Below are 22,488 nucleotides of genomic sequence, written 5' to 3' on the forward strand. Positions count from 1 at the left end.
AATTTCTCGTTTTCGCCTATTTCTAAAAGATAATATATTACGACTTAGTAGTAGGCTACAATTTACACCGATATAACTTGAACAAAGACATCCAATATTACTTGAAAGATCTCATTATTTTGTGCACATGTTGATTAGACACTCGCACATTCATCTACATCACTTCAGTGTTCGTGTAGTTCTTTGAGAATTACGCTCCAAGTTTTGGATACTCCGAAGTCGTCAAGCCATCAAGCGAGTGTTTAAAACTTTCTTACCGTAAAAATTGTCCCATTCTTTAAGTTCTAATGAAATAAGACCCCCCTCCCCCATCCAACTGACAGACTTACTCCTTGTATATCATTCGATACTACTGGGATAGATTTTGCAGGCTCAGTTTATATTAGGATTTTTAAATCTTCAAATACAGCTTAACATAGCGCTATTTATATGTTCCACTACTAGAGCCTTGCATATCGACCTTGTTTCTGATGTTTCTGCAGACAAGTTTCTTTTGGCCTAACAAATATATGTCAATAGAAAGGGAATTCCATATACCATATACACTGGCAACGCCACCACCTTTCATGCCTCAAACAAGGAATTCATTTTCCTTTGAAATACATTGACTTCAGCGAAAGTGCAACAATTCTATGCTCACCATGGTATGAAGTGGAAGTTTATTGCACCACTAGCAGCTTGGTGGGGAGGATAGTGGGAACGACTAATAGGTGTAATCAAACGATGCCTTCGAAAATCACTTAGTCGCGCATTATAAGATGAGGAAGCTTTAACTACGGTATAAGTGGGAATAAAAGCCTCACTCAACAGTAAACTTTTGATTTATGAGCGTGGTGAGAATTATACAGTGGAAGCTTTGATCCAAGCTCATTTCCTAACTGGTCGAAAGTTAACCACTGTCCCATTCGGACCTGAGCCTAAAAATAACATGCTCACAAATATTTACATGCAACTGCAAGACTTACTGGATACATTTTTGAAAAGATGGTCCAAAGAAAATCTGTTGGAATTACTTTCATATCTTATAGTACGAAATGTAAATCAATCACCACGAGTACGAGTAGGAGACTTGGTTTTATTACAAGAAGATCTACGATCATGACATATGTGGAACAAAGCTCTCGTGGTGAAATTACTTGATGGTCGTGACAGAAAAATTCGTGCCTGCATATTTCATGTCAAAGGAAAAGATATTACCCGTCCAATTCTACTGGTCATACCTCTGGAGGTTGAACAGGGTAGGGAAGATGTTGCGGTAAGCAAGCAAGCATTTTAGCATAATTTCTTTTAGCTTGAGTGGTATCACCCTTGTTATTGTTGTTATTCTAAACACTACTTTTTTTACTTCTAACGTCTATGTACCGTGAAGAAAATAAATATATGTTATACTAACGTCTCTCAATACTATTATTTTCAAACATACATAAATTATATTGTAAAAGTATTGTTAATGACATAAATAGTATTGTCAAATTTATAATATCGTTGAAATCAGAATACAGTATGTGCATCTATCGTGCAACTGGTTCTCGAATTTTGGCTCTTGATCTCAGTAACTAATTGATTTGGAGAGAATATATTTGAAATGTTTAGAAACTATTGCTTTTTACCTTGGAATTTATTTTACTGCGCTTTTCCAACTACTCCAGAATGATGTTTCTTTGTTGTTATTTTTATTAAAAATATATATTCTATTTAAGGGACTACCTCATATAAACTATCATAAATATTTAATACCTTTATTTGGAGTAATTCATATTCTATCGAAAATTTTGTCAAGTAAAGTCGGAAAATGAATCCGTATGGAAACAGAAATGACTGAATATTATGAGACACGAAAAGGAAATATCTTTTAGAAAGACACTTTAAAATTAGAAAGGGTAAATAGTTAAATTTAGCGACAGAAACTGGAGCCCCCTCTTCAAGTAGAACTATCATTCTCCTATTCAAATCACTTTTCACTGAAATTTACGCTGCCTGAAAAAATTAACTGCAGTGATAGGATCTGATTGTACAGCTTTTATCAGATTCCTCTAAGTCTGATCAGTCAATATACAGATATTTGTATATATATATTGGTAGATAACTGACTTCAGTCTTCCCAGTTTATTCACTAATGCACATTCTCCAGTGATTTGTTGTTATTTATGAAGCAACATCATAATTAAATGCTGTCAATGAGTTTCGATGTCTGTTACATGGATTTGTCAATGGAGACATTAAATACATACCACCGACTCAACCTGATTATCACGGTAGAAACAAAGGCGGCATTCAGGACATGAAGCGAAATGAAATCAAAGCGGTAATCGGGTAGTATTGTTTAGAGAAAAAAAGTTTTTGAACCATCATTAACTCAAACGTTTGTATGAAAAAAAAAATTGATGACGAAAACCTTGTATGGTCGATACATATCAAAATGCAGAGAAGCATTCTGCAAAACAGTGTTCAAAAGGTAAATGCATTAAAAATGGATTAAAGCAGGCACCGTTATGAGCGTGTCAGCCAATTTCCCAAAATGGTCTTTAAGGAGGAACTCATATTTAAAATAATAAGATCAAATGAAAAATTAATTTTTTTGTGAATTTTGTACCATTTTAACTATTGGACTATTTATGATAATCTCTTATTTCTTTTGTTATTTCCTGTGAAATATATTCTGAATTTGTACAGAATGTACAAAAAATATATTTTAATATTTCATATCGCTTTAATTCAGTGAATTATTATTAGCTTTCTGTAATGAGTTTATGTGATAATATTTAAGTTACAAAAATTTAATAGCATCATCTTAAGTACAAATGTAATAATATCAAATACAGTAATATAATAGAAAGGGTATTTATTCATATTTAGTTACCTTATCTAACACCGAATATAATGATTTCAAAAAATTAAGTGTTTTAAGCTTGTTAGCAATAAATCAAACCTTGGCAATCCTATATACATAAAAAATATTACATAACAAAAAGTATCTATTTCAAATTTTATTCACGCCGCCATTTTGATGATGTACTATGAGATGAGCAAGGTTTCTAAAGCATTGGATTTCGGCTGTTTATAAGTCAAGAAAAAAAAGAAGACATATTTAAGTCACAAAAAGAATACTGAAAAGGGTATAAGATCTGCCAGAATTGAAATATTCCTTTTCCTTTTCCAACCACACTGTACCATCACTTTAGTATGGAATTAAGATGCACATCAGAAGCATAATACGTTCTCTTCAATTCGATAGTAACTATTTCTTACTATCCTAAACATGATTGTATACACATCAGTTCAACAGACACTTCAGTGAACTTAATCTCCAGCCTCAAATTTGATGGATAATTTCTTTTTGATGGCACGGATCGCTCTTTAATCAGATATTCCTTTAGCAGTTGAAACGATCTCATTTCCTTGATTTTCATAAGGAATTTCAAACTTCATAGTATATTATTTTAGTATCAAATGTATTTTTTTCACAAGCAAAATTTTTGATTTTGCTTGTGAAATTTTTAATTTCAGTTCCAGTTTTATGAAACTTTGTTGAATTCAAAACTTTTTAGAATTCTCAAAACTATTAAAAGGTCAAATAGTTATGTAAGAGTTATACTATTCAAGTTTTGAATGCTGTTGTTAAAAGAGAATTTAGTCAAAAGTATTTATTAACCATAAATTAATTCAATTAATTGGTATGTATTATAATTTAAATAATATTTAAATATTAATATAATTAATATTATAAAATATTATATTAATTCTGTATGCAAGCATGCAATTATATTGTTCCACTTGAGAAAATAAAAAATGGCACTCCTGCATAAGCATCATCAATGAGTAACTACCCACTCCTCTTCAGAGATGAAGCCAAAGAGAGAGAGAGAGAGAGAGAGAGAGATTTATTCAATCCTCCTTATTGATTCTCCTTCCTTCCTTCCTTCAATCCTCCTACTGATCCTTCAATCCTCCTTTTGATGACATTTAACACTTTACAGGGAAGCAAAAGAAAGTTAAAGGTCATCTTCAACAATGGTCTGATAATGGTCTTGATGTCATGAAGTTTGGAATGCCGCGACTATTCCAAGAGAGTAGCCATTAAGAAAGTCTTTTTGCAAGGGAAGGGGTGAGAACAGCGTTCGGAGGTTGCGTGACATCGCACCTCATTTCAAATTCATCCTCCTCCTCAGATGGATGGAGTGAGATGATTTCGGGACTTTTTGATGCGCCACCAAAAATGGGAGTTAAGTCCTTATGAGCGACACCTTTATCTGCAAGTCCAAGAACAACAAAACTTCTAAAGTTGTTTTTTTAAGTTTACTGGCAAGATCTTTAATAGTCAGGCCACGTTTGGAGAGCTTTAGCTTGAGGAATTTATTTGATTTCTGTTTTGGTTTAAGTGTGACAGTTTTACTATTATGAGGAGTACTATTCAGGGAAGTTTCAGTGTCAGACAATTTTACCTGTGTTTTTGTTTTGATGCCTTTTTTAGTACAGTTTGTGCAAGAGAATTTTCACAAAAGGAGTTTTGAACAGCGGATGCATAATTTAAACCAGGTTTGGGTGTTAATGCAACAAGTTTCCGTCTCGCATCAGGATAAGATATATTTCCTTTTATTTTAGTTGTTGTAATTTGTTTTTCCAGTTGCCAGCGTTCACAGGTTCGAGAATAAGATGCATGATTTCCACCACAATTCACGCATTTTTCTTCTGTGTTGCATCGTTGGCTTTCATGGCCTTTTCCTGCACAGCGGGCGCAAGTTAGGGTCCCGCGGCAATTAACTTTGGAATGCCCAAAACGTTGGTATTGAAAGCATCTCAACGGATTTGGTATGTACTGCCTAACCAGTAATTTTATGTATCCTGCATATATGAATTCTGGTAATTTGGTACTATGGAAGGTTAGAATGTAATGTTTTGTTGGTTGAATTTGACCATCCCGTCTAATATTGATTTTACGTACCTGTGTTACTCCTTGAGGTTTAAGCTCTTTTGTAATTTTCTCAAGAGGGACATTGAACAATTCCCCGCACGTAATTACTCCCTTAGTATAGTTTCAGGAATTATGAGGTGTGACTGCCACAGGAAATGTACCAAATCTTTTATTTTAATGATTTGCTGTGCTTGCTTTTTAGAACTGACTTCCACCAACAAATCACCTGAACGCATTTTTCGAATGGAAGACACGTCTCCGACTGTTACTGTAATAGCTTTTTGCACTAGAAAAGGAGAGATGTTATTAAATGTTTCATTATTTTCAGACACACGTTAGTAGTATAAAATACGACGTTCTGGCCCACCTTATAAACCACCTCAAAAAATTAACATAAAAAATTTAACGTATCAAGTCAAAAACTTAGCGCAAAACTCAAAAAAGCTAACCAACTTAACTCAATGCGATTATTCAACTTTTAAACAAATTTATAAAGAATTCACGCGTTGTTCACATTTATTCAGATTCAAAACACAACTGGAGAACCTTCAATTTTAACATAAAAAAGGATCCTAAGGTCGGTTAAAAGAAGTCGTAATTTGAAGAAAAAATAAGTAATTAAGTAATAAGTAATAAAATAAAAAAAAGTTTCACTGTTCAATTTTCTTGATATAGCAATCATCAAATTTACCATCAATCCTACCTCCATAACCAAAAAGATATGAGCCTTCATTAATTATATCAATTGCTTCATCAGATATGTTTGATTTATGTTTAGGGAGAAAATATTCTTTTTCTTGCCCTTCAACTTGTAATTTTGCAATAACTATATATCCATATTTCATAGATTGAATTATTTTCAAAGATAATAGAGCATATTCACCAGCCCTTAAATCTTTTAATCTATATGTTACAAGCGGCTTGAGTCTATTGAAAGCTTCCATTTATTAAAAAAATATTTTTTTTAGAATTAGAAAGACTTGCGTCTTATGAATTGATTAATTCTTCAATTGAGTCGATTAATTCTGTGATTGAATCGATATTTCCCAATTCATTAGATATTTTATTTTTATATGAATTAATTATCGTATTTTTCGTATATTTCGTATATTTCGTTATTAATTCATGTAAGTCAGATCTTAAATATTTTAAATTCAGTTTCATAAGTTCTCGTGTAAGTTGTTCTAGATCATCCATTTATTTAGAACTATTTTTATAAAACCAGCAGAATAAATTTACCAGTATCATTATTTTACCAGCAGAATAAATTTTTTTGGATGACATATAAAACACCCAAACCGTTCAATTTAATAGCTTCATTTTCTTCATTTTAAATTAATTCAGTCATTTCTCGAAAACTTTCTGATAATTTATTTTCAGTATCATCATATCTATATGTTTCATACAGGCCAAGCACATAATAGCACAAATAACGAATTCTTTCACGATCGTCTTCGTTTGTAAAACCTAAAGCTATGATATCACCTAACAAGTCCTCCATTTATTTAGTATTATATTTTAAGGATGAAAATCCTTCGGCTTTAAGAATGTCTTATAGTGACCCAATGCTAAAGTGTGAATTCCATCTTCTAAAATATATCTTTTATCGTCTTTCGCAGATAAAGCTAACTTGTTTATTTCTACGGAATACAATTCATGATTTTTACTTCTAATGAGTTTCATATCTATATAATATTCTTTTTTAGTAAATAAACAATCTTTATAATCTTTAAAGGAAATTCTATTTTTTACAACACATTTCTTAACTCCTTTTGATTTTTTTGTTTCAATTTTTTTATGTTTTTCTTCGTCTTCTTCATTATTATTGTATTCTTCAACACTCTGTTTTTCTAGTTTTATTGAATACATTTTACTTCTTAAACCTACAAATTCTTCCATAACCACACCACTATTTTCATCTTTCATTTTACCCAATACTTTTTTATTACATCTCGGCATATTATATAGATTTTTTTCTTGATAAACAGATGTATCAAAATAATTAATCATATTTTTCATATCTTCATAAAAATCGTCTGTTTTAATAACATATGTTAAACTATCCCTATCCATATAAAGTAATGTAAGATCTTTATATTTAGGTTTCATGACATTATAATGAAAATCCTACATTAAATGTTTTGATAAATCTAAAATAATCATTCCAACGTAAATCGGCTTATCTAATTTTATTACAGTTTTATTCATATGAATAGCTACGAGATTTTCACTAAATATTGTCATACCTTTAAAATTTGGTTTTGCAATCAATTTTTTAGCTTGTTTATAACTACTGCAGAATCTAATATCAACTCTCTTACATTTTCGATAGTTTTTCCAAATACAGAATTATTTATTAATTTATAAAAATCTTTTTCAAATTCATTAGTAGCCTTTTTTCGCATTTCAGTATTTAAATCTATATACTTTTTCAACCATTTGGATTTGTCAAATTTTAAAATTTTATGCACTTTTTTCAATTTTAATCCCATTTCTAAATACTGTTTTAAACTCTTATAATGCACAACATAATTAGTTTTATCATACAGTTAATAATTTTTCTTGTTTAGACCCATCTGGTATTTTCTTTTCTGGAGCTAAAGGTAAATCTGTATGATAATCGTGTAATTCTTTTGGATATTCTAAATCAACTTCTAATATATATCCTTTTTTTGAATCATCTGGACATTTAAGAATATTTCGTATTGCATTTGTCTTTATCTATTTAAATCCGCCATGAGGTAAATATTGACTCATAGCCCATCCATATAAATTATTAGCATCTAAGTACATTAAATAGTTAGATTCAATATTTTTATCATATTCTTTCATATACTTATTGTTCGCTTTTGCATATCTATTACAACATTGAGATATTCCACCTCTAATACCTTTTTCTATCATTAAAACCATATCAATGTCATGTAACAAATCTAATTGAATTTGAGTCTTTTTTAACATAGGATTCCAAGATAGACCAGGAGCTGTGAAATACCAATCAGGGTCTAATTTATATGTTTTTAAACAAACATCTCTAAATTTTTCGAAAATATCTGCTAATATTAATACATCTGATTTAACATATAATTCTGAATACTTTCTTAGGTTTTTAATATTAAAAGAATTCCATACATTTTGTGCATGTTTATAATCATCATCTGTTATATCACATTCATTCAATCTATTATAAAAATCTTCTTTAGGTGGTAATTCAGTTTCTTCATATTTTTCTTCACCATCCATATAATCATAAGGATAAACACCTTTTCTTGTTATCAAATCTAGTTTATCTTCAGGAAAATGTTTTGCAGTTTCTTTAAATACATATTTCAAATTTTTATTATCTCTCAAATTTTTTGATAACTTATCAATACTAAAAGACATAAATTTAAACGAATCTATAAATCTTAATTTTAAATAATTTCCAAATGTTTTACCAAAAGATATATATTTTTCCTCATTATTAGGAATAACATCCAATCTAGATTCATCATATCCAATTTCTTTAATAAACAAATGAGCATCCTATCCAGATAAATTATGAATAATTGTTGGTATGAAATTTGGAATTTTATAACTCAAATTACAGTTTTTATGTGCTGGTCCTCTATATTTTCCAGTTAAATGACAATGATCCTTTACTTTTTCATCCTTTTTATTTATTTCTTTTTCGCATATATGACATTTATTAGTCTGATTATAATGCTTTTCATTAAAATCAACCATTGATTTAAGATCTTTATACTTTTTTTTTCTTTTTCTTTAATAAATTCTTCAATTTTTATAACATCTTCTTTTAACATGGATATAAATTTTTTCACAGCATCTGCTCCATGATAATAAACAGGTTCTTTAAAATAATCATTATTGTATTTGATATAATAACAAAATTCCATAGCATTATGCTTTTGATAGGGTTGTGTATATGAAATTTCAATTTCAATTTCAGGATTTGATTGACAAGTACTATATTTATTCAATAAGCATTCAAAATCAGCATAAATAACAAACGGTATCCTCAAAGAATTTTGAAAATTTATAAATTCACCTTCATTAGGTATTTAATTCCACAGGGCTCCTTTCTCATACAATCGTTTTCGTGTTCTTTTAATTTTTTGCTGGTTTGTAAATCTTGCAAGCATCGATCACATAAAAATGTTCGATGATTATCTTTTTGTTGTCTTAATAATTTATTCAAATCTTTAATAAAACAATAATGTTACATTTTTTCTACTTTTAAATAAAGCAAATTTACATGTTTTTTATATTTATTTTTAGTATAATATAATATATCCATTTTTTCATTATCATTATAATAATAAACATTTATAGATATATTGTTCTTTTTTTCAAATGTTTTAATATCATTAAAAGAAACAGGGAATTTAATCCCTTTAAAATTCAACTCATTTTCATATTTTACATACTTTGTTACTCTTTGCGCATGTTTCAGTACAGGATGAATTGCTGATAAAATAGACCACATAAAACATTTATTATCATTATTTTTAACATTTATAATAGCTTTTTTACTTTTAAGTTCTTTCGGTAAATCTATATAAGAAGAAGCATTTAACGGATCATATTTATTAATTTTAAGTTCTAAATAAGTGACTTCTGAAAATGCCCATCCAGATCCCTTTGTTTCCATTTCATCTGCTTCTTCTATCAGTTTATCCACAATAAAATCATAAAAAATTTGTAAGTCATTTGTTTTTGTTATGATATACATAGGAATTTTAAAATTTTTTGATAATTCACTATCTTCTTTCGTAAAGGTACAGTCCATATGAACGCTCACTTTTAAATTACCATATTTTCTAAGTTCGTTTATTTTAAAAATAATAGCATATCTATAATATTCTAAGAAATCATGCATAGATTCTACTACATTTTGATTACGTTTATCTTTAATAAAATATGTTTTTATTCTGTTTCCGAAGGCTTTCTTACCTTCCTCAATATCTTCAAGTCCTCTTATGGTAGTTGAAAAATGACTCTTACATTTTATATGAGAATTTAATTTTTTGAAATAATTCCCACAAATACCACATTTTTTAAGAATAGGTATAAAATCGTTACTATTTTTATCAAATCTTAAATTATACCATTTCAAAAGATTTTTTTATATTTCTTTTTTTCGGATAATTAATAAATTTTTCTTTTAAATAATTCGAATTTAAATTTTTTAAGGAGTAAATCCTTTGTTTTTCTTCTTTTGTTTGAGCCTTAAAATCGTTACTATCTTTATCAAATTTTAAATCAAAAGAATCAAATATTTTTTTAATTTTATTACGCTTCTCTTTTTTTTGATAAATATTTCTTTATATTTATTCAAATAATCGGTAGCATCCAAGTTTAATAAATCTACCCAAACATATTTATATTCACCTGTTTCTTTAACGTATTTCCTTAATAATCTAATCAATTTAACCTTCTTACAACCTCTAGGTTGTTCTATTTTTAACTGTTTTACAACTTTTCTAAGTTCACCAATAGTCTTTGACTTCAGTTGCACTTCCATTTATTAGGAAACAATTTTTAAAGGTGAATGTAATGAGCCTTTTCGGCTAAGAGGAATGCATTCATGCGTTTTATATGATAACTTGAACTTTCATGTCTTTTTTTATGCAATTTTGTATAGGTTTTACCAAATAAACATTCACACTTTGCATTATAATATTCAGATTTACAGGTTTTACATATATTATCTCGATTTAATTTTCCATAATTACTATGCTTATAAAAATCGTTTATTGTTTTACGTGTACAAATCTTTGTCACATCCATTTATTACATTACAATTTATTAAGGGGATAACCTTTCATCCCTTAAAGATAAAGCCATTCCATATTTTTTCATTTCCTTTGTCAATCAAATTGTGGGGAATATTATACAAATCACAAATTTTCTTTATAAAATAATAGTAATTCAAATTTTTCTCAAAATACATAAATTCTAAATTTTTTTTTAACTTTTCGTCAGCATCGCTAGTAAATTTCAGGTTATGTTTTCTTTTAAATTTATTAAAATATCGTATCCTTGCCTCGTATCTTTTTTTAAAAATATTCATCAATCTCACTGATTTCATAAAAATATACTTTTTTTTCATCGGTAAAATGCAGTTGACCTTTATTTTTCATTTTTTAAATATTTTCAAATAATCCTTATTAATTTCGTCAGAAGAATCACTATCATCAATGAAATCATTTTCAATTACGTCATCAAGAAAATTCGTTTTCATTTATGTAATACTATTTTTAAACTTAATTATTACATAATAACGGCCACGTAGATGGCCGTGACGTCATGTTTTGGACTTTGGTTTCGAAGGATTTCTTCCTGAAAAACAACCCTCAGAATAGAACTCGCAACCTTAGAGTCACGAGACGAACGTTATAACCGCTAGACAACCCGGAATTGCATATCCGATGATCGTATTCCTTCTTGATTTAAGGACGAAAAAAGTTTTGAAAGGATTTTGATGAGTGCTGTCATCTTTTAAAGACGTAAAGGTTAAATCTTTACTTTTAAAGTTTAAGGGCGGTTAAATCTTTTGCATTAATCCAACTGTTATATTCATCGGGATAACCAAGCCATTTTACAAAATATTTATCTCCTTTATTTTTAATAATTTTTCAATTTTATAAACATCATCTTTTTTATTATATTTAACCAATTCTTGTTCATAATATGTTCCTTTGATTTCTTTTCCATTTAAATCTTTAATTTTATAAGTAATTGGATCTGTTTTCAATATTTTTTAAATGGTAAAAATTTCTTCAGTAAATGTAGGATCATAACCTCTTTGTAAGGTTTCTTTATATTTAGCTGTTCTAACTGTATCATCGATGCTAAATTTCGGTTTTCTAATCACTTTTGGTTTGTATAAATTCTTATAAACTAATGATCCATTTTCTTCTTTACTCGCTTCTACAGGTGTCATTTTTATAGATCTGTGATAAGAATTGTTATAATTTTTTAGTAATTTTGGTAATACATTTATATACGTTTTAGTATTGTTAGCCGCTAAATATTTTCTTATTTTAGTATTAATAGCGCGATTAAATCGTTCAACTATAGAACATTTAATTTCAGCATTTTCTGTTGTAATCCAATGAATATTATTATCTTTGAATAACTTTTGAGTATGTTTATTAATGAATTCAGTTCCTTTATCTGTTTGAAGATTTTTCGGAATTCTACCCTTAGCCGAAAAGCTATCTCCTTTAAAATACGAAGGATTTTTCATCTTAGCCGAAAGGCTATCGCCTTTAAATATCTTTTTAAATGCTTCAGTAACTTCTTCTCTTGTTTTTCTTTTAATTGGTATAGCCCAAGCATATTTGCTAAAAATATCAATAACTGTTAATAAATAGTTAGTTCCGTCATTGTATTTACTAAATTTTTTTATGAATAATAAATCTGCTTGCCATTGATCGTCGATGTGAGAAACATATACTCTTCTTCTCTTAAATTTTCTTATAACAGGTTTATATCTAGTATAAACATCTTGAGAATGCAAAAAATCTGTAATTGCCCCTGTTTTTCTTTTTAAGGATGAAACCTTCCTTTTTAACTCGTTAATTCCACAATAACCAGTTTCTGGATCATAATATGTTTTTTCTAGGGTCCTTCGGCTTAGGATTTTTTCTTTTTTGTTAATGTTTGTCCCAGTCCTAAAAAACGACACTTTTTAGATTCATATTGTACACAAATTCCTTTTAATATAGGTCTATTATTTTTAGAAATATTTTCTTTTATATCTCTAGTTTCTGTTTCTTTTTTACATTTTACACAATAAATACCTAGTCCCATTCCAAACCTTTTTTTAGTTTTAATAATAGGTTTTACAATTCCTCTTTCAATTCTTCCTCTAATAGTTGGATTTTCAATATCGTCCAATTCTTTCAACATATTTGAATCACATACTTCATTTCTTACTTTTGTATCTTTATTTTTTAAATAACAAACATCGTGATTATAAGCAGCTTTATCAACTCTATTGATCGGTTTACTCCAATCTTTATATGACAAATCTGGATTTAATCTATGTTTTCCCCATAATAATTGAGTTCCCGGACCCGTAAAATTATGACCCGGTAAATGCAATTCGAATGGTAAATTATTTATCGCAGAATTTATAAAACCTCTTCCATACTTAACTGATTTCGGATCACTTATTATTTTGATTAAATCTGATAGGATTTTAGGATTATCTGCTTTAAATACACCTGAACCTACTTGACCACATTTATGACAACATCCCTTAAATTTTCCATTTTTTGATATTTTTTCAATGACAAATTTTTTACAGCAGCAAGATGTCTTTTTCTTAGAGCAAACCCTTTTATTATAGTCAAAAAACTATCGTCTTTAGGGATGAAGTACTTCGGCTTATGGAAGAAAAGACTATCCTGAGGCTTTAACATATTTATAACCATTCATTTGAGTATTTTTTACATATTTTTCGACAGGAAAAAAGTTTAAACTATTATAATAAAATCTTGTTATCTTTGATAGATTTCTTCTTCAGAAATTGCTTTAGCTTTCCATAAATTTAACAATTGTTTATAAAATCTATAACATTGCTTGTATTCTTCTTTCCGTTCTAAAATATTTAACGATTTTTCAATAATTTCAACAATTCCAGCACTTAAACTCAATGCTGCTAAAGGAATAAAAGCGAATGCTGATAAACCTGTTGCGCTCAAAATAAACTTACTGACAGATAAAGAAATGCTTATCTTGTGAAAGCAATTATAACTCTTTCTGTAAATAAAGATCCGTTTTTCTAAATATTCTTCCATTTATATATGTTCAAAATTTTGTCTGTATCTCATTTTTGGATTCACTAAATCTAGCATAAAGAAATCATACGGTTTTTGAACGCATTTATTATATAATTGTTTAAATTCTTCTGTGCTTAATTTACCATCTATTTCCCTAATAATTTGTTTCATTTCTCTTGGTTGAAGATTAAAGAAAATGAAATAATTGCAGTTTTTTCTAATATTGATTGGTGTAGAATAATAAGATTGTGATAAATAAATAATTGATGCATTTTTTTTCCTTCCTCTTATGAATAAATCTTCTATACCTTTTTGATTTTTTTCTGTGACACAATCATCGAATATAACCAAGTTTTTAATAGACGGATCTAAATCATCCACTGTAATAAATTCATTCAAATCAGATGAAAACAAGGCTTCTTTGTTTTTGAATTTGTTGTATAATCTTAAAACCTTTTCCTTTTTTTTATGATTTTTAATATTGTTAATGATATCTTCCTTTTTAAGGTCTTGAAACATTGTATAATTTTCTTGTAATTTAGAGTATTTAGGTTCAAATAAATCTTTAGCACACACGTATAAAGCATCAAAATCTAAATAATCATAGGTCAAATTCAATAATAAATTCGTTTTTCCTGAACCCGATGCTCCTGTAATTAATAAACGAAATGGATGTTTTGGTATGTATGGATTTTGATTTGAATCTGTAAATTCTTCTCCTTCACTATAATTTTTGATTTTTATCATTTATATAGGATTTAATATTCTGCAACGAGTAAAGCCGAAGGATTTCATCCTAAAACCTATTTTGCAACGAGTAAAGCCGAAGGATTTCATCCTTAATAAATGAATGAAAAAGACTTGAAAGATTTAAAGGTATCATAAAATTAGAGGAAGAAAAAAAAAGAATAAATGAAGACGCTTTAAATCGAAAGATTTCATCTTCAAAACCCTCTTTAAAGAAGAAAAGTATAGAAATAAGAGATTTAATACATATAAATAAATTAGATGAAGAAAAAAGAAGAATAAATGAAGAAAAATTAGAAGAAGAAATGGGAATAGAAAAATCTTTAAAGAAAAAGTATAAACCTATTTTTAGAAGAATTTGAAAAACAAGACATAACTAGGAAACAGCAAATACAAGCTATACAAAATGTTGCAAGCTATACAAATGATTTTTCAATTATACCACAGCATGAATCATGCAAACTTCCATTAGAAATTGAGCCTGATTATTCGTCAGATATTACAAATATATTTGAGAGAGCTGAAGATATATTTAAGATGCATTTTAATAGAGATTTAAATACATCTTTTATTAAAAATGAAGGTTTTGAATTAGTAATCAGAATTAGTAAATAAAACCGAAGCTGAACTGGATAAAATAATAAAAGCAGTAAAAAATAGACGAGATGAATACAAACGAGCAAAAGAAACTGCGAGTGCTCATGGGAAAATAAATCAAATAGAAGATGCAGATAAAAAGATGAATAATATGAAAAAATACATAAAAGCGTTGAGCACTATAAAATTAGGTAGAGATTATATTGGAGAAGGTTTAGAAGATAAGAAGATGCTTTTAGATAAATTAACAAAAAAAAATTATCAATTTAAAAGTGATATTCCAACAAAAATATATAATCAGTTCGTTATATTAATAGATAGATTACATAAAGAAGGATTCATGACTAATGATCAAGTGATACGATATTATCATAAATTTCTCTTATAAAGCTTTTCGACTATAATAAATGAGTTATATTAAAAAGAAAGTCTTTTTAAGTGGGGGGCAGATAGATAAATTAAAATCAGCTCTTATAAAAAAATGAAGAAATTACCTTACAAATCGATAAATCTAAATCATCGAATTATGAAATGTATTTAACAAAAACACAGATTAATCAAATTAATCAAGGAAAAAGAATTACTATCAGTAAAACTCAATTGAAGAAAAATGGAGGATTTTTGCCATTTCTTATACATATTTTAACAAGTTTAGGACTCGGTGCAGCTACTGGAGTCGGTGCTTGGAGTGCTAATAAAGCGTTAGATAAAATAACAGGCTCTGGTAATAAAAAAAACCGAAGAATGGAAAGGGAGTGTATCTACCAAGGGAATATTCGATGCAATGATTAATGAAAATATGATTAAAGAGAAAGGATTTCGAGGGGTTTTTACAATAGATACTTTACCTAAACAAATGAGAAAATTTGAAAATGGAATAATTAATTTTGATATTTCAACCGGACCCGGAACTCATTGGGTTTGTTATTACAATGATCCGAAATATAAATTTGTTGAATATTTTGACTCTTTTGGTGAATATGAATGTGAAGGGATCAAATTCAAAGAAGGGGATATTCCTAAAAATATTGAAAATTATCTTAAAACTTCTAAGAAAGAAATCAGATATAATTCTAGTTTTTTACAACAACCCACTTCGGTAAAATGGGGTTTATTTTGTATGAAATACATAAGTGGAAGAAATAAAGGAAAATCACCTGCTGAAGTTTTATATTCCTTTACTCAAGAACCAAGTGCTTATAATGAGAGATTAGTCAACTTTTCCTGATATAAACCGAAGGATTTCATCCCTAAGACGATATTCTTTTCGACTATAATAAATAAGTCGTTTAAAATTGACATCAGATAATTATGAAAAATCTGAAGACTTTACCGTTGAATATTCACCTCCTTTGAAGACTAAAAAGTTAGCTTTAGAGTCGTTTTCTATTAAAAAGACAACATAAGGGAAAAATTTAATAATAATAAGTTTAAATTAATAGAATGAAACAATGAAAGGCTCATCAAGATTCCTAATGGTAGTAATACTGTTAAAAGTTTAATTCGTTATATGATTGAACTGTTTGGAATGGATTCACCCGTTAAATTTGGTATTATTGAAGAAAGAGAATTAATTTCTGTTAACTTGAAGAAAAATGTTAAAATGGATTTAACAAACGGTAATCTTCATCAACTATTGGGTATTAAATCTAAAATATTAGATCAGGAAAATCAAACAGGTGAATATATTGCAGATATTACACATGGAATTTATATTCATTGTGATATCGTAAAAGGCTCATTAATTAATAATTGTGATTCGGATGTTATTCATTCATTTGTCAGTAAAATTCCTCATGGAGGTAATATATCTAAGGATTTTAATAACTGGATATTTTCCTCTGTGGAAAAGAAGAATATATATAGAATAAGAATGAGAATCACAAATCAAAATAATGAACTAATAGATTTGAATAAAGGAAGAATTGAATATAATTTTGTAGCTGTATATGAAGAAGAAGAGGAAAATTATTTAAAGAAAATTTACAACTTGATGCAAAAAATAACCGATAGGTTATCACCTTAATGTTAGACTTCACCCTATTCTTTTCAACTATAAATCGAAGGATTTAACCGATAGGTTATCACTTTAGACAGCGAAAAGCTTAAACCTGAAAGGTTATCACCTTTATGTCTTTTCATCCTCAATAAATGAATAAACATAGATTGTACATTAGAAGTAAAAAAATTCAAGGAAAAGGTTTTTTTAAGGATTTGTTTGTAGCTGCTGTTAAAGAAGCTAAACCTTTATTAGAAGATAAAGCAAAGAAAATTGTTCATGATAAAATAGAAGAAATTTTATCGAAAAATAAAATCGGAGGAGGTTTTAAAAAGTATTCCAAGTAATGATAGTCTTTTCATCCCTAATAAATGGAAAAGATTTATGATTTGACAGATACTCATTATTTTCAAAATAATGATCTTGGAAAAATTTGAATACTAGGAAATAGAATGTGAAAGTCCAAGTTATGTTCATGACGAAAATGCAACGTATAAGTTTAATATTAAAGGTGAGAATGATAATATTTTTTATTCGAGAGCTTACATTCATCTACAATTGAAAATTACTGATAAAAATAATGCAAATATTGGAAATATAAAAGCAACTTTTGTGAATGGAAGAGGTTTTTTAAAATCTAAAAAACTGCAAATTGGAGCTACTACAATCGAATCGATTAAAGAAAATTGATCGATTCTAGATCAAGTTCTAAGACATATTCATTTTACAAGGGATTATTCAAAATCAGAATCTCAAAATATTTTTTTTTTACTCAGATACCGCAGATACGATGGATATAAATAAATTAAGTTTTTGACTTGATACGTTAAATTTTTTATGTTATTTGATAATTTTTTGAGGTGTTTTATAAGGTAGGCCAGAACGTCGTATTTTATACTACTCAAGTTTCATTATAAAAAAGGAGTCAAAATGATGAAAGTTAGTCGATTGAAAGTTGACAAATTTTAGATACTTATGATGCCCACTGAAGGGAGATTTTTTGGAAGAGCCCATGTGATATTGAGAGAAATTCAGGCCCGACGGCACCGCCCACCACGGAGCCCAACAAAGGAAGGCAGCCACCGGCTCTGGCCATTCCCAGCCTCAGCGCTTACCTTAGTGCTAGCCAGTACCTATACGCTCAGAGTTACCTCCGGGGACAGTGACCACCCTTAACGCCAAGCCCAATGAGTAACCCCTTCGCTTGATCCCAAGCAGCCTAGCCACTAAGGTGACTAACTACCAGCCGATTGATGCACAGGGGACCACAGTACACCACCCGTCTTTCTAATGGGTCGCCACGCACGGCCAACACGTGGGGTTTTGGCTGTCCATGAGAAGCAAGAAGCAAACAGAGCGGCGACAGCTTCTCATGGTGAGCTCCCTCGTTTGCCGTCGAGGGAAGGAAAAAATTAAGCAGATAGCAGAAGGCGTAGGGGAATGGAAACATAAAGGGAGTATAGATCCCTGGGAACCTCGGGATTGGGACACCCGTAATCATCTATAGTAGGTGAGTCCCTGAGGGGTGGGTAGGTGGGTAGGTAGGTAGTTGAGGTTTTTTGGAGCAAAAGCCAAATTTGGCCATACTGCGCCAAGCATATGGTATTATATAAAACTTGAGATTGAAATGTAATTTATTTTTAAAGTTTCAGCAATTCAATAAAAACATGGATATAAAAGTTTTAAAACCTAATTAGCACAAAAGTAATATTCAGAATTCCAGCGTATGAAATTGCACAAAATCTTATTCAGCAACAAAATTTAAAAATTAAAACACAAATTCAATGGAACTATCAATATAAGAAAATGCCCAAATACATGAAAATAAGAAGCTAATAAAAAGTTACAAAATAAACAAAGAGAGTGCAGTTGAAAAAGGATAAAGTTTATCTAAGATGACGATTTATCAAATACATATAAAAAAGCGAATAGCTTTTAAAAAGTTAAAAATATTTGGGTGGTGTTTTTCACCCACCAAGTCCTGCATAGTTAGAGACGATGACTGGAAAAACAACTCACAATGGGATTTAAAATCAGGACATCCAATAAGAATGTGTTTTACAGTAAAATCTATACTGCATGTAGGACACATGAGTTTCCTCTCTCCACAAATGAGATGTTTATGAGTTAGACGTGTATGTCCTATACGGAGGCGGGTCACTTTAACATCCAACCCCCGTACAGGGAGTACAGGCCATAATCCAATGAAAGATTTAATGGTATGCAGTTTGTTGTCAACTTGCTCATTCCAGTTTGCCTGCCAAGTGGAATAAAGATGACAAAGAAAAAATTTCTTCGCATCACAGTAAGGAATATTTTGTGAAAGAAATGAAGAAGCAGCTTTTGCAGCACAGTCTGCTACCTCATTCCCAGAAATGCCCGAGTGACTCGGTACCCAACAAAATAAAATATTAAATGTCTTATTTCGAAGAAGCACTAAAGTATTTAGAATTTCTAAGGCGACAGGATGCATTTGATTGTCGGGATGGGAGAGCGTCTCTAAAGCACTCATACTGTCAGTATAAATAATGAATCTGCGATAAGTAGATATCGAAATTTCCTGAAGAGCAGAGAAAATTGCCATTAGTTCCGCAGTAAAAACAGAAGAACAGGTATGTAAACGATAGATCAGTGTAGCAGATGGAAATACAATGCCAAATCCGACATGTCCATCTGATTTCGAGCCATCTGTAAAAACTGGGATGAAAGATGAATACTGACAGCGATGATAGAGAAATATATGTTGAAAAACCACAGATGCTGTTGTGGATTTATCATATCCAGAAAATTTATTTAAAAAGGAAAATTCTGGATTATCCCATGGGGCAAAGCAAAAGACATTTGTAGACATAATTGTTAAATTAAAGTCCGAGTCCTGCAAACGCTTTTTCATTCTCATACTGAAAGGTGGAATGCAAGAGGAACGAACATCATAAATTCTCCCAAGACCAACTAAAAGTGTTAATTCAGATATAGGGTGCTTCGGGAGAGACTGCGCTCGGAAGTAATACAAGGCGGCAATTTTTTTACGCCTTAAGTAGAGAGGTAGTTGATAACAAATATTGTATAAACTTTCTATGGGGGATGTTCGAAAGGCACCAGAGCAGATTCTTAATGCTGAATGATGGATAGTATCCAGTCTGCGCAAAACACTAGGACGTGCGGATCCATACACCATGCATCCGTAATCTATACGGGAAAGAATGACTGCCTCGTAAATACGAATTAGGGCGGCTCGATCTGCTCCCCAAGAAGTTTTGGAGAGGACTTTTAAGATGTTCAAGGTTCTCTCACATTTCCTTCGCAAGTACATAACATGTGGAATGAAGGTGAGTTTGCGTTCAAATACGACCCCCAAAAAACGTATTTCATCAACAACTGGAATAGTATGGCTACGAATATAAATATTAGGTTCCGAGTGAAAATTACGTTTTCTGCAAAAATGGAGGCACCGACTTTTCTCTGGAGAGATGGTGTGCCCGTTTTCATCACACCATGTTACTAGTTTGTTGACTGCATTTTGAAGCTGTCTTTCAATTAAATGCATATTACTTCCTTGGCATGAAATCTGGAGATCGTCAACATAGAAGCTTCCATGAACAGATGATGGTAATTGATTTAAAATTTGACTTATATGAACAATAAAAAGAGTGACACTGAGGACACTTCCCTGAGGAACACCCTCAGCTTGAATAAAATTGTTAGAATAAAAGTTTCCCATTCGAACTCTAAAAGTGCGTTATGACAAAAAGTTTTTTATAAAAATGGGCAAATTTCCTCTAAAACCGAGATTGAAAAGTGTTAAAAGTATACCATACCGCCATGCACGGTCATAAGCTTTCTCAATATCGAAGAATATGGTGACAAGGTGGTTCCTCCTTGCAAATGCGTTGCGAATTTGGGTTTCCAGTAAAACGAGGTTATCAAAAGTAGATCGACCTCGAAACCACTTTGCAACGGGGAGATGCATCCTTGTTTCTCCAATTCGTATACGAGACGTGCATTAATCATCCGCTTAAAAGTCCCGCATAGACAGTTTGTCAGAGCTATTGGTCTGTAGTTCAGAGGGTTTCGTGAATCCTTGCCAGGTTTTAAGATGGGGATCACAATAGCTTCCCGCCATTGTATTCGTATACGAGACGTTCGTATACGAGACGTGCATTAATCATCCGCTTAAAAGTCCAGCATAGTCCTCTTTGGAATGGTGGCATTTATGGCATTTATTATGCTCTCAAGGACATGTTGTACTGCTTCAGTGATGTCGCAAGTATTCATCATGTTCTCTGTGATTTGTGCTAAAAGTTTGAAAGTATACCAGTCTGCCCGGTGGAATAGAAAACGTGGAGGACAAGATGTCATACCGTCGCTATCACCATGTGAGACCATAACAGGGAAGTGGTCACTATTATAAAGATCCTCACTTACTGCGAAAGTCAGCAACGGCATGAGCTCAGGAGAACATATGGCCAAATCAATACTGTAGAAGCTGCGTGTGGGCACATGAAAGTATGTCTTCTCATCATTATTGAGCAGACATAGACAGTTATTAGTAATAAACTGTTCAATCTGCCGCCCACGAGAGTTTGTACTATCTGCACCCCACAACGTACTATGGCCGTTGAAATCACCAAGCAAAATAAAAGGCGAAGGAAGTTGCTCCACTAAATTATCGAGATCCTGTTCAGAAATGGCATCATTGGGCGGCAGATAAATACAGCAGACTGTGACCAAAGCTCGTGTGTGAACTTGCACAGCCATAGCCTGCAGAGTAGTATGCAAAGTGAGAGGTGTGCTCGGAGAAAGATTTGAGGTAAAAATACATACACCCCCAGAATCATGATGACCATCATCTGCGTCTTTCCGCACACAGTTGAAACCGTGAAATTTGACAGGAATGTCAGATGTCAAAAAGGTTTCCTGAACACCAATACAGACAGGATGAAATTTGTTAATAATTGTCTTGATGTCAGGTAGTTTGAAGCGAAGGCCGCGACAGTTCCATGAAAGGAAAGTACCCATTAAGAGGTTCTTTTGGTTTTAATGGTATTGGAGACGGTGTTTGAGTGTTGCGAGACATCGCAACTCATTTCTTCATCCTCTTCTTCAGACGGATGAAGCGCGATGAGTTCAGGACTTTTGGGTGCTTCACCAAAAATAGATCTCAAGTCCTTATGGACTATGCCCTGCTTCGCAAATCCCAAGGCGACGGATTTCTGACCTTTAGACAATTTCAACTTAGAAGGCAAACTTGTTTTTGAGAGGCCACGTTTAGAAAGCTTCAACTTCAGAGAATCTTGAGATTTTGATTTTGTTAAGGCCTTTTCAGGCCTACGAATTTCTAAAGTGGTGTTGGTATTTGATCCAGAATCGGAATCCGATGTTTTTGTATTTGTTTTAGAATGGCTAGGATTTTTGAGACAGTTCTGGCACGTACAGTTCAC

The 22,488-nt window shown here is 30.7% G+C and overlaps 1 protein-coding gene across 1 annotated transcript; it reads right to left on the reverse strand.

Moving 5' to 3' along the window:
* Positions 1-4,077: 4,077 nt before the first annotated feature.
* On the reverse strand, positions 4,078-20,594 carry LOC129960323 (uncharacterized). Its single transcript, XM_056073688.1, has 3 exons — positions 19,067-20,594; positions 5,139-5,198; positions 4,078-4,250 (listed from the first exon to the last, which is right to left on the reverse strand). Exons 1-3 carry the CDS (start codon positions 20,592-20,594, stop codon positions 4,078-4,080), a joined length of 1,761 nt encoding a protein of 586 aa, XP_055929663.1.
* Positions 20,595-22,488: the final 1,894 nt, after the last annotated feature.

This window comes from Argiope bruennichi, chromosome X2, assembly GCF_947563725.1.
Source record: "Argiope bruennichi chromosome X2, qqArgBrue1.1, whole genome shotgun sequence".
Classification (NCBI taxonomy): Eukaryota; Metazoa; Arthropoda; class Arachnida; order Araneae; family Araneidae; genus Argiope; species Argiope bruennichi.